The 15800-nt window shown below is 46.6% G+C and overlaps 1 protein-coding gene and 1 long non-coding RNA gene across 8 annotated transcripts in view; one reads left to right on the top strand and one right to left on the bottom strand.

Annotated features, from left to right (window-relative positions):
• Positions 1 to 473: 473 nt before the first annotated feature.
• Positions 474 to 15648, bottom strand: LOC103347947 (uncharacterized). Its single transcript, XR_011389870.1, has 4 exons — positions 15182 to 15648; positions 14251 to 14413; positions 2933 to 3052; positions 474 to 871 (listed from the first exon to the last, which is right to left on the bottom strand). It is a non-coding gene; the product is annotated as an uncharacterized lncRNA (long non-coding RNA).
• The window catches only part of EBF1 (EBF transcription factor 1), a 412032-nt gene continuing 410639 nt past the window's right edge, over positions 14408 to 15800 (top strand). For all 7 annotated transcript variants that reach the window (XM_008255335.4, XM_002710343.5, XM_002710344.5 and 4 more), the window contains exon 1: positions 14408 to 14905. In XM_008255335.4, the coding sequence (XP_008253557.1) occupies positions 14772 to 14905 (134 nt within the window). In that variant the 5' untranslated portion in view covers positions 14408 to 14771. The remainder of the gene's footprint in view (positions 14906 to 15800) is intronic.

The following is a 15800-nucleotide window of genomic DNA, read 5'->3' as shown; positions in this document are numbered from 1 at the left end:
ATTCAGAGACCCAGCTACCTTCCTTCTTGTTACTCTAAGATACTTCTATAGGAGAGATCAACAAACTATGGTATGGGTCTGGGACCAATAGGAACTTTTTGAAAAGAAACTTTTATTGGGACACAGCCACACCCATTTGTTGACATATCATCATGCTTTGTTGAGTAAAACAATTGTGAGACTATATGGCTAATGAAACCCATAATGCTATCTGGACCTTTACAGAGGGAATTACAAAGACCCAAATTCAAGTGCTGAGATCCTCTGGTTGAGCCCATAGAAAGGAAGAGAAAGAGTGGCAGTTCTGTGGGAGGGCTTCTGGACCATGTCTTAATATGGCTTCCACCAATGCTATCTCAACCTAACTTCAAACGAAGCTGGGAAATGCAGTAGAGCTATGGTCCATTACAACAACACTTAGCACTTCTCCACAAACTGGTGCCACAACAGAATTCCATTCACTCTGTCCTCTCTTTTTTTTAAAAAAAAAATTATTTATTTATTTGAAAGTTAGAGTTATGGGGGGCAGGGGAGGGAGTGAGAGAGAGAAAGAGAGAGAGGTCTTCTACCTGCTGGTTCACCCCCAAACTGGGCACAACAGCCAGGGCCAACCCAAGCCAAAGCCAGGATCCAGGAGCTCCAACTGGGTCTCCCATGTGGGTTGCAGGGGCACAGACACTTGGACCATCTTCTGTTGCTTTTCTGGAAGTGGCAATGCCAGACTCCTCTCTGTCCTCTTAAGATAAGGAGTGTACTACCATGCAGATGAGACACCTGTGGTTCAGAAATGTTATGCAACTTGCTTCAAGGTCACCAGCATCAAAATAGTGGGAGGAAGGCTTTAATCTTCAAAGTACCTGTGCTATTTTTTCTGAAAAAAAAAAAAAAAGGTTAAAATTATTCTAGAATACACAAACTGTAACCTGTACCTTTTAAAATGTTTTCTAAATATAAACTTCAGTGGTATAAGAAATGTATTTTTGAGAATGAGATGTTTCCTTATTTTTAATGAGGAGGAAAAACTTAGAGTTTTCATTGCAATAATGAAAAAAGTTAATCATAGATTTACATGAACAATTACCTTAAAACTGAATATTGACATACAATCTCTGGGCTTAAATTTGATTTGTGACTATTGATGCCAATAGAGATTTCTAAATGCCATGAACTGATAAAGAAGGAACAGAAATGGAAGTTCTGGGGTTCTATTCTAAAATAGAGTGACTACAGATAATTTTAATGTACTGCATTTTTTAGTATACAAAGAAAAAAGCCAGAGTTAGGATTTTGGATGTTTATGCCATAAAAGAATGTTAAATGTTTGTAGAGATAGATATATTTACTGATTGTACATTATACAATGCATACATATATTGAAACATCAGATAGTACCCAATAGATATGTATAATTTTTATGTCTTTTAAATTTTTTAGTTAAAAAAATTTAAAAAACACTGAAATGATTCCTTTTAGGTTTTTCTACACATTATGAATTCAGGAATATCTTGTGGTGGGTCAGAAAAAGAGGCAAGCTGTGGAGAATCAGCTAATTAAAGAGAACATACTTATATGCCCAAAAGAGCCTGCTTTAATGATCTCAGAACCATGTTGACATTTGAGTGACAATTTGGTTCTCACAAAACAATGAGGAATCCAGCATATTGATTATTTATCAATCCTTGCTTTGTGGGGCTCTCCTTGTTCAGTTACTTTAGAATACACAGAAAGAGTTTATCCCTAGTTTTATGCTTTGTGTATGTTTAAATAACATAGTGAAATTAAGTGGAGTAAAAACATGAGTTGTCTAGAATAGTATTTGATTTTTAAAAGATACGTGCATAAAGTCAAACTTAGGAGTATCTGCCCCACAGAGATAGTTCCCTTTCACCAAAGACTTAAATTTGAATTAGAAGGTTGTACCAGTAGAAGTAAGCTAACTTCAGTCACAATAACAAGCAAGCCTGAAATCCCAGTGGCTTAAGCCACTTAGTTCCATTAAATCTCTTACATATTGTTAAGGAACTCTTTTCATGGTAACACCACAAACAAGACCCAAGCTACTGGTTCTACTCTCAATGATGGTTCTTGTTGAGGGGAATGAGTGTCCCAGATGTTCTCTTGACCATGAGTGCTCTGGATCAAGCAAGTCAGATGACCACATCACACTTGAAGAAGAAGAGGGCCATCTTCTTGGCTGCCCAGATGGAAAGCAGAACCCCATAACAGAACGATGTTTGCAACAGAGAACATTTTGCATTTTTCTACCAAGAAGTGCCCTGTGGCATCATCTCAATACTTTCTCTTCCCTGCTAACGTTTCATAGACAGCTGTATCTTTGGAGCTACAGGCAGAATGCTGCTTATGCGCCAATTTAAGCCTTATTTTCACCCCTGTGAAATGGGGGGCCTTTGTCCATTGTATAATTTGTTAAGAGGGGTCAAGACTATAAGCCCAAAAGAAACTTCTTTGTTAATTTTAAATTTTGTTTATTATCCAAATGAACCTAATACTATTATTCTTGGAAACCAATCATTCCTCACCAAAGATAAAGAACAGATAGAAATGATTTCACCCTTGAGGATTTGTCATGCAATCAATATTTTTTCCATAAAGTTTCCTGAAAATTCACAGGAAACTTCTTTAGTTGATAGATAATGAAACCTGGGGAGAACAGTTCTTCAATATGGAAGCAAGCTTTTCCTGCTAGCTAGGAAACGACAAAGCATTTTACATGGTTCCAATCTATATGCCCCACTTTTTTAAGCAGACTTCCACATTTAAAATTTTCAAGGTTGAAGAAAAGAAATACTGTCTCTCTTGCTCAAGAAGCAGTTCTTTTAAGTCTGGATCAGTACAGAAGAAGGTTAAAAAGTATTTCACAAAATAATGTCGAGAATGGAAACACAGGAAGAGTCGTATACTGTAGCATTACCTGAACCTGCTGTCACCCAACACTGATTCAGAATTCTAGCCTGGTGGGACTGGATGATGTCCTGAAACTCATCTTGTCCGCTTATTCTTATCTTCCAGGCACATTAATCTCCTCAGGCTGCTATGGGAAAATACACATAAGATGGCTTTCAAAAACAGGCCTTTGTTTTTCACAGTTCTGGAAACTAGAAAGTCTGAGATTAGGATGCCCGCATGGTCAGGTTCTTGTAAGGGCCCTCTTCCTACAGATAGCTACTTTCCTGCTATGTCCTCATGTGGGAGGAAGAAAGGGAGAAGGAAAGGGAAAGGGAGGGTACAGGGGAGGGGGAAGAAGAGGGAGAGAGAGATCATTCTATTCACTTCCTCTTCTTTGGGGTAGGAGGAGGGAGGAGAGGTGAGATTGTTCTAGTTGTTCTCTTTTATGGACACTGATTCCATGATAGACTCCATCTTCACGCCCTCTTCTAAATTTAATTACATCCAAATTACCTTTGGGAAGTAATACCATCACATTGGAGGTTAGCGTTTCAAATGTTTGAGTTTCAGGTGGCACAAACATTTAGTCCATAACTTTAAATGAGGAAACTAAAGTCTGGAAACATGAAATAACTTGTTCCTGAAGCCCAAATTGACTGGCCAAGTATTTTTCCCTCTCACCGACCTGAAATTAGAAAAATGAATGTGATGGAGACAGAAATGTTTCTTTGCCAATTTCTTCACACAATTCTAATAAAGTCTCCAAGCCAGAGCCTGTGGGATTCCCTTCATGGTGTATCTGCAGGAGGTCCAGCAATAATTTTGAGATTCTGTTTAAGCATTACAAAAATTAAGCTGTTTTCCTTTTTCAAGGTTTTGATGTCTTGACCCTCAGGAAATGTATGAATTGACAGAGAGCATGGGATTCAGGTTTCTAGCTGAATGATTTCGTTAACTGATTACATTATTGAATAGAATGTGGAAGTTTACTTTTCACTCCACAGGAAGAATTTTCACATTCTCCACACAACTAGGAAATAATGAGGAGTTGCCTTCCTAAGTGTGTCAGTCAGGAGAGGCTAGATTATGCCGGAGTAAACAATCTCTGAGATTCACATTTAACAAAGGATCATGCTAAGCATCTTTTGTGGGTATGAGGGTCTCCATTCCACATGTTCTTTGAATTTGTAGAACTGAAGGAAACTCCATCTGGGTGTCATCAGCAAAAGTGCAGGGGAGGTGCTGAATCATATACTGGCTCTTCCTGCTTTTGCCTGGGAGTGACATGTGTCATTTCTGCTAATTTCTCATGTGCTTCATTTGCAAAGGTCAGAACAGTTCAACACTGCTATGTACCCAGAAGAGGAAAAACCAGAATTTAGGTGAGCACATTTAATGACTACCATGCTAAGAATTAAAAAAAGAAGAAGAAAATAAAACCAAAGTTTCCCACATTGTTGAAAATCCAGTGTCTCACACCATCGATATAAATCAGATTCTAAATTAAGAATTATATACTATCTGTCAGCTATGCAATATAATCTCTGTAACACATGAACTTGCTGCAGATAAAGTTGCCTGAATTTTTTTCTGTACCTCTGTACAACTACATTGCATGGAGTAAGAAGCAGGTACAAACAAATTCAACTAACCGGGGGCTACGGTAAAGTTTTTAAACATGGATTATGGATCAACTAAATGTGGAGCACATTTATGCCTTTTGTGGATTTTATTAGCCTCATTTTTTCTGAAAGGAAATTGACTCTACTAGTCAATAGTCTTTCCAAAATAATTTGATAGTAAGAAAGGTAAAGCCCTATCAGGCGGAACAGTTCATTTTTACCTAAATTGCTACTACGGGTCATTGTTAATGTGAGGCTTGAGAAAAAGACCCTGAACTTTAAAAACTTAGCCTTTTTAGGTGATATTTGAAAGCCTAGAATATGTTCAAACAATCCTCATTTGTTTCTTTTATTTGGGTACAATCATTTGCTTAGACACATATTTTTAAACTATTAATATATTCATAGCAACTAAGTTTTTTAAGTGGAGGGAAATTAGAACTAGCTCAGAATCTCCCCTAAATTAAAAAATAGTTTTGTACTTTCCATATAATAAGCACTTTCATAGTCTTTATTGGTAAAACTTCACAAAGCAGGAGGAAAGGGTGAGGGGCCAAGTTTCCTGATTTACTGTTTAATTATCTCTCTCCCCCTGTCCCTTAAGGTTTTAGAACCGGGTTAGCATTAACACCCCAACCACCATAAACCATATGTATTTTACCACGTAATTCTTGTTCAAGATGGAAATTAGGATATACTATTGAGCTAATTTCACAGGGAGGTACAGTGAATTCTGTGCAACTAGTATAAGTCAGTTTTGTGCTTTATTTTCTAAAGTGATTATTCATAATTATATTATTGAGTTATAGCTGTTAAATATTGACTAGAATATGAGGTACTATATCAAATCCTTCACCATTCCCTCCACCTCATTTACTCCTTACAGTAAATCTGCTTTTAAGGACAAGGCAGTTGTGGATGCAATGAGTTGACCAAAGTCACTGAGGTAGTTGGCTGTGGGATACTTTCAAGGAATGATTCAGAGTGGCCATGTTCCAATCAAGGTCTGTTAACTGCAGTTCTTCCCCTAAACCAACTCTACAAGAAAAGAGTTTAAATGAGCAATGGTACATTTATTCATAAACACATGAGCCAATTTTGTGCCTTTCCCTATTGCAAGAACTGTGAATAGAGAGCTGAATAAACTCATAAGACAGAATTAAGAAAAGTGAGCTGTGGGGCAGCTGTTGTCAAGGTGTTGTGGTACAGCTGGTTAAGGTGTTGCTTGGGGTGCCTGAATCCCATAGCTGAGTGCCTGAAATCAAGTCCTGTTTCTGCTTCCGAACCAGCTTCTTGCTGAAGCAAATCCTGGGAGGTAGCAGAGGATTACCCAACTGAGTCTCTCCCATCCACATGGGAGACCCGGGTAGAATTCCTGACTTTGGCCTGGCCCAACCCTGGATGTTATGGCATTTGGGGAGTGAACCAGAGAATTAAAGATTCATTCTCTCTCTCTCTCTCTCTCTCTTTCTCTCTTTCTCTCTCTCCCTCCCTCCTTCCCTCCCTCCCTCCCTCAATCACTCCTTCTTTGTCACTCTGCCTTTCAAATAAATAAAAAGAAACAAACTTTAAAAATAAAGTGAGACATGTATTTCTGGAAGGAGGAGGAGGAAGAAGAAGAGAAGTGAGCTCTAGCACTTTATGATTTTGCTGGGGAAATTACACCAATCAATGCAGGTTAAATGCTTAGCACAGTCTATTTGCGCATGCAGAAGTATGAAATAAGACTCCTACCTTAAATCTTACACAAAAAAATCAACTCACAGTGGATCAAGGATCTAAATCTATGACCTGATACCATCAAATTACCAGAGGAAAACATTGGGGAAATTCTACAAGAATTGGCACAGGCAAAAACTTCTTGGAAAAGACACCAGAAGCACAGGCAATAAAAGAAAAAAATTGACAAATGGGATTACATCAAGTTAAGAAACTTTTGCACTGCAAAGGAAGCACTCAACAAAGTGAAGAGGCAATCAGCAGAATGGGAGAGAAAATTTGCAAACTACCCAACTGATAAAAGGATTAATATTCAGGATCTATGAAGAACTCAAGAAACTCAACAACAGCAAAACAAAGAGTCCAGTTAAGAAATGGGCAAAAGACATGAACAGGCATTTCTCAAAGGATGAAATTCAAATGGCCAACAGACACATGGAAAGATGCTCAGGATCACTAACCATCAAGGAAATGTAAATAAAAACCACAGTGAATTTTTATCTCGTGCCAGTTAGAATTGCTATCATCCAAAAATCAAAAAATCACAAATTCTGATGAGGATGTGGGGGTAAAAGTACCCTAAATCACTGTTGATGGGAATGTAAACTAGTACAATCATTATGGAAGACAGCATGGAGATTCCTCAGAAAGCTGAAATAGATCTTCCATATGGCCCCGCCATCCCACTCCTGGAAATTTACCCAAATGAAATGAAATCAGCATATGAAAGAGTTATCTGTGTTTATTGCAGCCCAATTCTCAATAGCTAAGATAGGGAATCAACCTAGATGTCTATCAATTGATGATTGGATAAAGAAATTATGGTATATATTCACTATGGAATACAACTCAGTCATATAAAAGAATGAAATCCTATTTGCAACAAAATGGATGCAACTGGAACCCATTACGTCTAGTGAAATAAGCCAGTCCCCAAAAGACAAGTATTATGTTCTCTCTGATATGTGGTCGTTAATATAGGGTACAAAAATGTATAGGAACAACAAAAAGATGCTCTATAGCATGACTTACTGTGAAGTTAAATTGTGATTGAGTCAGCGGCAATAATGATCCTTGAAATGCTCTCCTATTAGGGAGGGGTGAGAGCCACGAAAACATATTTCCTGTCCAAAGTGATATGACAGCGCCAGGGAAAGCAGGGAACGGTCTCAGTGATTCCCCAGGCGAGCGGTGCTACACCAGGTGGAGAAGAAGGTTCCGCCAGTGCGCGAGGAGAGGGTAGAGAGTGACTGTGGCCCTGGAGGCTCTGGCGGAGAAAGTTGTGGAGGGAGGATGAGAAAGGGTCAACGCGAATAGAAACCCAGTGGAGGGAACTGGGGAGCTAGGCAAGGTCCCGGCCTTCAGTGGCCTCGACGGGAGGGGGCTGGAGGATCGCGAGGTGGCGCTGTGGCTCCATCTCAAGGGAGGATGCGGCGCCCGCGGGTCACCAGCACGCCTAGGGCGGCCTCCGAGAGGTGGGGCAGGGCCGCCTCGCTGGGTTTCGCGTCGTCTTTACGGCAGCCACCAAATAATGACCGTGAAGATAATAAATAAAAAATAAACACAAAAGCAAATAACTCGAAAGCGGACTCCTTTGCGACCCACGGCATCAATAATCAGAAACTGTCGGCGAGGAACAATTAGGAGCGCGGAACTGTCCAGCAGGGACCTTTGCGTGTAATTGGTTCGCCAGCAGCGGGAACTGGCTTCATCCTCCCGTAGCGGAGCTGAGCCGAGCTGGGCGCTAACCCGAGGCCTCCGCGTTGGCCCCGGGCCCGGTAGGCTGTTCCCAGCTACCTGCAAAGCCAAAGGAGCAAAATTCTGGTCCCCTGGCCTTGGACCCTCTCATCCTGCCTGCTGCTTTCTTCCGGCTGGAGGTGGATTTTTAGGACTTCTTTGCTGGGTTTGACACAACGCTTACACTGGAACCACATACAGGTTCAGCCTCACACGCACATGTGCGATGCTGTTGCACAATGTACACGTACTTCTGCACTTGCACACTCACTGAAGCCCGCCTTTAAGTCACGCATGTACACACTAGACGTTTGCTCCCGTGGCGCTAATGCCTCCTCAAGCCCGGGCATATGCGGCCAAGTGCGCGCTCTCTTTCACCGTCACACACACACACCTTAGTACAGGCCCACAAACCTGCAGCCACACTTCGCTCGTGCAAACCTTTTTGCACACTCACATCGCAAGTATCTCATACTGCATAGCCAACAAAGACCTGCCCAGCGCAGTGACCCGTAAATATACAGTGAATTGCGCGCCTCGGGAAATACGCGGGCTAACTTTTTGCTTCCAAGTGTCTTCAGCTTGTGCGCTAAATTCGCCGTTCCTTCTCCAGCTGACCCCTAAGGCCCACACCGCCCTTTCTCCCCACCAAGGTTTCTTCCACCGGGCGTACGCTACTGCAGGACGCTTCTTTACAAAAACGCTGGAGAGCTCCCTTCTCCCTCCCTAGAGCCTCGTCTACCGTGGGAGCGGGGCCCTCCTCTGAACCGGAGACCACGGATAAGAGCCGCGGAGTGCGGTGTGGTCACGCCCGCCCCGGGGCACCGTCGACCTTAGCGACCCTTTCTGGCAGTACCCCCAGATGTATTCTCCCTACTTTGCGCGAACCTTCTTCTCTCTTATGAAAGCGTGCCTGCAGGTGTCTAGATTTCTGTCCTCTAACGGGCATCGGGGACACTGCGGCAAAGTCCAGTGCTGACCGTGTTTCATTCAGGCGAGCTGTCCTGAGCCCTCAGACCTCACCCTGGACTGGCAGAAGCAGCTCACTAGAGGCCAAATGGCTTATGTGGCAGAGCTGGGGTTGCAGCCGGCGCTTCCCCATCGCCCCCTGTTCCCGCAGGTGGGCAGAATCGTGAGTGCGCGTTCGGTCGGCACACTTTTCGGAATTTCCCCCTTTCCTCTCTCTCCTCCGCTGCCCGTCCACAGAGGACAACGTGTGTCCTCGTTCCTTTCTCATTCGGGAGAGGGACTCCAGGCAGCCAAGGGACCCACGAGCGTTTAGGGGGCAGGAGGTTTGCACCTCCGCTGGGTGAATGGTTTCTCTGCAGCGTTAAGGATAGTCTCTGATGAAATTCTGGCTTAGCTACCTTATTAGCCTCGGACAAGTTTTCTGTTTTTCTTTTTTCCTATTTCCCTCACAAGGCCTCAAGTTTGCTCACCTGTAAAATGGGAGTGTTCTTATCTGTCTGCTTAGTCTGCGGTGGAAATTCAGAGACTTCATGCCCGTAAAGCCTTCCACAAATGGGATCTATTATTATCTGGGACCGCCCCGGGGGAAACCCGAGAGAGGCGGCAGGCTCGCTCCCGGAAAGTTTCGGCGGGTACCCAGAACCCAGGCTTCTGGTCCCATGCCTACCACAGAGCCCCCAAGGTGTCGTGTGCGCGTGTCTTTGTACCTGTCTGGGCCTCAGTTTCCCTGTTTGCACCATGGGGGCGAGGTGTGCTCCAAGGGGCTGGAAGTGTCAGCCTCGGTGAGTCAAGGGGCCTTCGCGGAAATTCCAGGGTGGGAAACAGAGGTCAGAGTCCGGATTTCCGGTGGAACCCCAGTCTGCTGCTCCCAAGAGTCCCCGAGAGAGGCGGGTGGAGGCCACGAATCAGAGTTGGGGTTTTGCGGGCGGTGGAGTCCGGGTGCTCCGCCACTCCTGCTGGCGCCAGGGGTGCGATCAGAAGCTCCAGCGGAGCTGCGCCCGCGCAGGTCCTTGCTGTCCCACAGCCCCGGGGCGCCCACCTTCTCCTATCCCTCGCCTTCCTCGGACCGCACCTTGGTCTCTAAACACCTTCGCCCCGGACTTGAAGTTGCAGCGCGCGTCCTCTGTCTCCGGCCGTGCGTGAAAGGGCTTTGCGCCTTTGCGCGTCGCCCTATTTTCACCTCGGCCCAGCACTTAAGGGGGCGTTTGCCCTCCCCACTCGTTCGCAGCAAATGGCAAAGGAAAGGGGACACCCTCTCTCAACGACGGCGGGCCCTCACCCGGGGAACTGAGACCTAGGGAAATTTGTAAAGGACAAGTCCCAAGCCTGGCCTCCTGGGGGCGGGCGAGCAGAAAGGATTCCCTCTTTTCCCGGGACGTCCCCGCTGGCCCTAGTTGGGCTGTATTTCATGAGTCTCTTATCTTTTGGGGAGAGGATGTGCTTTTTCTCTCAGCGCTCTAGACGTTACTGCACTGACTGAAGCCTTTTAAGAAAGGGAATTTATTTTCCTGCATCTCAAGAGTATTGGGGTAGCCAGGGAGGAAAAGTTCCCCGTGGGATAGGGAACGAATAAGGCTGCTCACAGGGCGGGTGCTTACTCCAGCAGCGAGAGGAGACCCCAAGCGCTGGGCCGCTCTGCTTACCATCTGGAGCAGTTGAGGGCTGGTGGGCGCTAGCCCTGACTGCTAAAGCAACTCTGAGAAGCTTGGCAAGAAGCTTCACCAAGTCTCTCCAACTGCTCTTTTAAGATCCAAGTTCATTCCCTTTGCATGGGTTCTTCTCCATTCTGGCCCCCTTCCTCTCAGAGATGATATATGGCTGAAATCAGGAATTTCCAAAGACCTTCAAATACAGGTTTCCATGTACCAACATCAAAGGTTCAGTCTGGGCAAGGCCTGGAAATCTGTATTTCTAACAAATGCCTTCCTTTTCACCTTCTGTCATGTGATTAGGCAGCTGAGCCCAGTTTGAGGGTTACAAACTGCACTGAAACCAAGTCACACTTGGGCTATGGAGCCTGGGGCAATGCTCTGCACACAAGTACATCTCTTCGCAGGAGATAGGAAAGTAAAAGGATAAAACCAGCCTCAGCACATCCTTTATAGTCACCCCTTAAACACCTGCTTGTTCTCTGAGGTGATGCTAACCTCACATGAGGGATGCATTCCAAAGTATGTAAGTGATTCTCTTTCATAGTTTCAAATTGCACTTGCTGGTTCACTATTCATCAGAGAGTGAATATCCATGCACACACACACACACACAAAACTACTGCTCTGCTTGGCCTGGGTGTCATTCCTAGTTGTTTTTTGTTTGTTTTGTTTTGTTTTTGGTCACTCTGTCTCTTTTCCATCTTTTCTTTAGCCTTCTTCCTAGTTAAACATTTGTTATAGGATGAGAAAGCCCAGTTGAAAGCACAAGGACACTCAGAAGAAAAGCTATGAACACACTCTGCTTGATTAAAATAAAGTACACCCACCCTCCCAGGTGAGGCATCTGCTGTCTCTGCACAGCCACAGGGAATTAGTCTTATCAAAAGACTCCTGCCCTCTTGCATTTTTCTTCCTTCTCTGGCCTGGCGGATGTGGAAATTGCCTCCCTCATATTTAGTTCCTGGAGAGATTGGTTCTGGGGTAGGAATTGGGCTGCTAAACACTTCTTTCTCTGCCAATTTCTCATTTGGCATAGTCAGTTTCGGGAGCTTCCACAAACACATCTTTTATAGATGCTTCTAGATTCTGCTTGACACCCAGCAATCTATCTGTTGCATGCCCTTTGCTGATTTTGCTTTCCAGGGAGACTGTCACCTCTTTCCTATGCCTTTCACACCAGCCATTGGCAGTGATCTGCATCCTTATTGTGTGCCCATCACTGGAGTAGTATCCACCCTACCAGACTCAGCTCAGAGTCTTGTTTTCAGAAAGTAAAACAGAGGCTAGGGTCTTATGCAAGGGCCATCTGGGACCCATGGACAGGAAAGTTATCTCTGATTTCCTGTGAGCTGGAAAATGTGTTCCTGGTAGAAGAAGGGCTTGACTCTATGGACCTTTGGGCCTGGGGCATCAGGTTGGTCTTGGAGCTTTGGGAAGTTTTTAGCAGGCCCAGTCTGCATTTAAATTCTATAGAGATGGAAAGGGACCACATTCCCTTCCCACTCCCCAAAAACCTGCATCCCTTGTAGTGTCTCTACCAACATATCCCTCCTGAATGCCAACTGTATGCTGGGAACTCTGGAAGATGCTGTGGGAACTCCGATGGGTCTGATCACCTCCTTTAGGAATGTCTTAGAGGAGATGGATTAAGGATGATAGCAGGGACAAAGTGCTTGGTATGTAAGAGTTCCAGATTAGATAGTCTGAGTGATGGGCAGGGCTCTTGCCCTGTAGATTCAGCAGTGTTTGAAGACAGTGACCATGCACCCACAGACCTGGAATACACCCTCATCCAATTTAGGAATCCAAAATTGGCTCTACTTTCCTGCGATGCCAAGAGCACAAAGCATAACTCACTGGTCTGTCTCCATTCAACGTGGGCATGTGTGCTTTTCCATCTGTGACCCCAGGAGCTTCCTAAATCAAAGGGCCAAGGAAGCCCAGCAGAAAGAGGACCTGGATTTCTGGCAGAGAATTTCTCCCCTGGAGTCCTTGGCAGGTTTGGCTGCAGGCAGGGAGTTCCTTTGAGGGAAGTGAAACAGAAGTTCGCTATGTGCTTATTAGGGGTTACAACCTGCTAAAAAATGATGGGACACATTACCCAGAAACATCTAGTGATTTCCTTTGCTAGCCACAAGCGTATATACCAAGGGGACCTATGGAGGAGGCAGTTTCCCTCTTCTCCCTTCTTTCTCTCCCTCCCTCCCTCCCTTCCTCCTTTCTGGTCTTCTTTCCTACCTTCCTTCCCTCTCTCCACTTTCGATTCTGCCCCCTCCTTCCCGTCTCCTTCTTTCCCTCATTTCTCCTCCCTTCCTCTCATTTCCTCCCTTCTCTTTCTTTCCATATGGCACAGACAGAAGTTGGGGAGATTTTCTTCAAGTCTCTTTTTTAACAGAGAGAAGGAGGCAAAAAGAGAGAAACCCTATACCAAACAACCAGCTATTCCGAAATGGTATACGTTGTCATGGCTTTGGTAGTTAGAGAAATAAACTACTTTGAGGCGAGGCTGACGGGTTGAGCCTTGAATTTGAGAACATTTCAAAACGCACCAAACGCAGCCTCCGGGAGAGCATTCATTCCACCACTCGCATCTCTTGAGGACCGTCCGAGAGAAGGGAGCATGCTAGCGAGCGGGAGCAGCGCCTAACGCCGGCTTTCCCGAGGTCCGCGACCAAAAGAGGATCGTTTCAGAGGTCCCCTGGGTCCCCGCTTCTCGGGGACCCACAGAGCCTCGCTTGCCCTGGCCCCGGGTCCAGGCGCCGCCTCTACGCGCTCTCAGCCCCGACCTCGCCCACCCCTATCCATCCCGCCATCCCCGCCTGAAAGCGAAGAGGTGGGCACCTGGGACGCGCGTCCTGACTTTTCTGCACAGGCTGTCCCGACTCCTCCACTTTTGCCCCCGACGACCCAGAACTGCGGATCAGGACGCGGCCTTGGGCCTGGAAGGGCGCACCGTGTGCGCCTCGAGCGTTTTCAGGGCGCAGAGCGGATGCAGGGGGAAGGCAACCGCCAGGATGCGGACTCCCCCTCCCGTTCTTCCAGCTCAAATCCCTGGGAAGGATATCCCTCCCCTGCCCTCTGGCCCCGCTCCGGCCCCGCTCCTCCCAGCCGCAGACCCCGATGTTCAGCGCTCCCTTGCTAGCCACTTTGCGAGGAACTTTAGCCGGCTCCCCCGCGCCACCCGGGGAGGGATGTTAATGAGGGAGCGTGGCCTGGCTCGGCGAGCCGGCCCGCTCCCGAGCCGCGATTGGTCGCGGCGAGGCGGAAGGATGACGTTATGCAAATAAGGGGAGGGGCTGCTGGGCGCGGGCCCCGCCTCCTCCCTTTGGGGTTAGTGTGCCTGTGTTTAGCTCTGGGGAGAGTCAAACTGGATTCCATAGGGAAAGCCTGCAAATCACTTCTATTTTAGCAAAGAGAAAACAGAATCTCCATCCAGCAGGGTCCACCCCTCTCTCTTTCTCCCTCTCCTCTCTTTCTATCTTTTCCCTCCCCCTCCTCTCCCTCTCTCCCCTCCCCCCACCCTCTCTGGTGTCTCTGTCTACGGCGACCAGCGTCCTCCTCTGCACGCACTCAAAGGAAAGAAACATCTTTGGTTGGGAGAGAAGGAGGAAAAAAAAAAGAGAGAGAGAGAGGAAAAAACTTGCCTGGTTGTGGAAAATGACACTTGAAGTAGCAAAGCCGGCAGCGCGAGTTGAGTCTATTGTTTCTTAAATTGCCATCAGGTTTTTTTTCTTCCTGCTTCTTCAAGTGAAGGTACCGCTACAAAAGGCAACTCGGCCCCTCCTGTCCTGCACCGGCCTGTGACCACTACAAAAAAAAAAAAAAAAAAAAAAAAAGCGCAAAAAAAAAAAACAACACTCAAACCAAAATCAACCAACCAAACAACCCCCAACAGCCAAGCATACATCTCTAATTTTTTTATTTTGGTCTTTTCGTTGGATTTTCCCTTTTTTCTTTTTTTTTCTCTCCTTTTTTTTCTAGTTATCGCTCAGTTTTGAGCGAAGGTTTACATTTTTAAAAAATTTGCTTTCCAGCCCGCCTTGATCTTCTAACGCGAGTTCATCTTCTCCAAAAAAAAATCTGGTTGGCGTTTTTCTTTGCCTTTTTTTTTTTTTTTTAATATTTTCAAGGGGGAGGAGATTTTCCACAAGAAAAGGTTGTTTTCATGTTTGGGATTCAGGAAAGCATCCAACGGAGTGGAAGCAGCATGAAGGAAGAGCCGCTGGGCAGCGGCATGAACGCGGTGCGGACGTGGATGCAGGGCGCCGGGGTGCTGGACGCCAACACGGCGGCGCAGAGGTGGGTACCGCGCGGGGACCCGGCCGGCCGCCGAGCACCGGGCCGGGGAGCGGGGAGGCGGCGGCGGCGGCGGCCGCGGGGCCGGGCTGCGCTGCAGCGCCAGCCGCTCCGCTCAGCTCGCCGCCCGGGGCTGGGAGCTCTCCGGCCTCGCCGCTCGCGTCGCCTGCGGCTGGAGAGCGGGGAGCTGCCTGCGAGGAGCCCACGCTTTGCCGGCACTTTCCCCTGTCTCGTCTGTGACTGTTTTCATTTTGTTTTACCCCAGAAGAGGCGTCTCACCCTCGTGATGTTGGATATCTGTGTTTTTATGTGATCGCTCTTTCTTTTCCGGCCGACTTTCTTCTCCTTCCCTTCCTTCTTTCTGCTTTTCTTTCTCTCTCTCTCTCTCTCTTTCTTTCTCTCTCTCTTTCTTTCTCTCTTTCCCCTTTTATTCCTTCCCTTTATTTCCTGCTCCTCTTGCTCCTTGCCTCGCTCCTTGCGTTTCCCTCGTTCTTCCCCTTCCTGCCTCGCCCCCTGCCTTCCCTCCGTTCGTCTCCCCTTTCTTTCCGTTCCCTCCTTCTTTCCTCCCTTTGTCCGTCCTGCCTTCCCCTGCCCTTCCTCCCTCCTTCCTGCTGCCCGGCTCTGAGTCCTCTTCCAGAGCGGACCTCGCCGCCTCGCCGCTTTTCTCTCCCCATTTCTCCCTCGAGTCTTCTCTGATTTCTCCCGTCTGCTTCTCTCTCCCTCCCTCCCTCCCTCCCTCTCTCCAGCTTTCTGCGTTTCTCAGTCCACCCGGCGGATAGCAACTCCCAACTTTCATTCTGACATCCCCACCCCCGGTCGCGGTGGCCCCTTCCAGCCCCTCTCCCACCCGCAGCTCCGGAGCCGCCAGACTGGGTGACCTGGAGCCACTGCCCTTGGC

Source organism: Oryctolagus cuniculus, chromosome 6, assembly GCF_964237555.1.
Source record: "Oryctolagus cuniculus chromosome 6, mOryCun1.1, whole genome shotgun sequence".
NCBI lineage: Eukaryota > Metazoa > Chordata > Mammalia > Lagomorpha > Leporidae > Oryctolagus > Oryctolagus cuniculus.
This window is presented reverse-complemented; position numbering and strand designations above follow the sequence as displayed.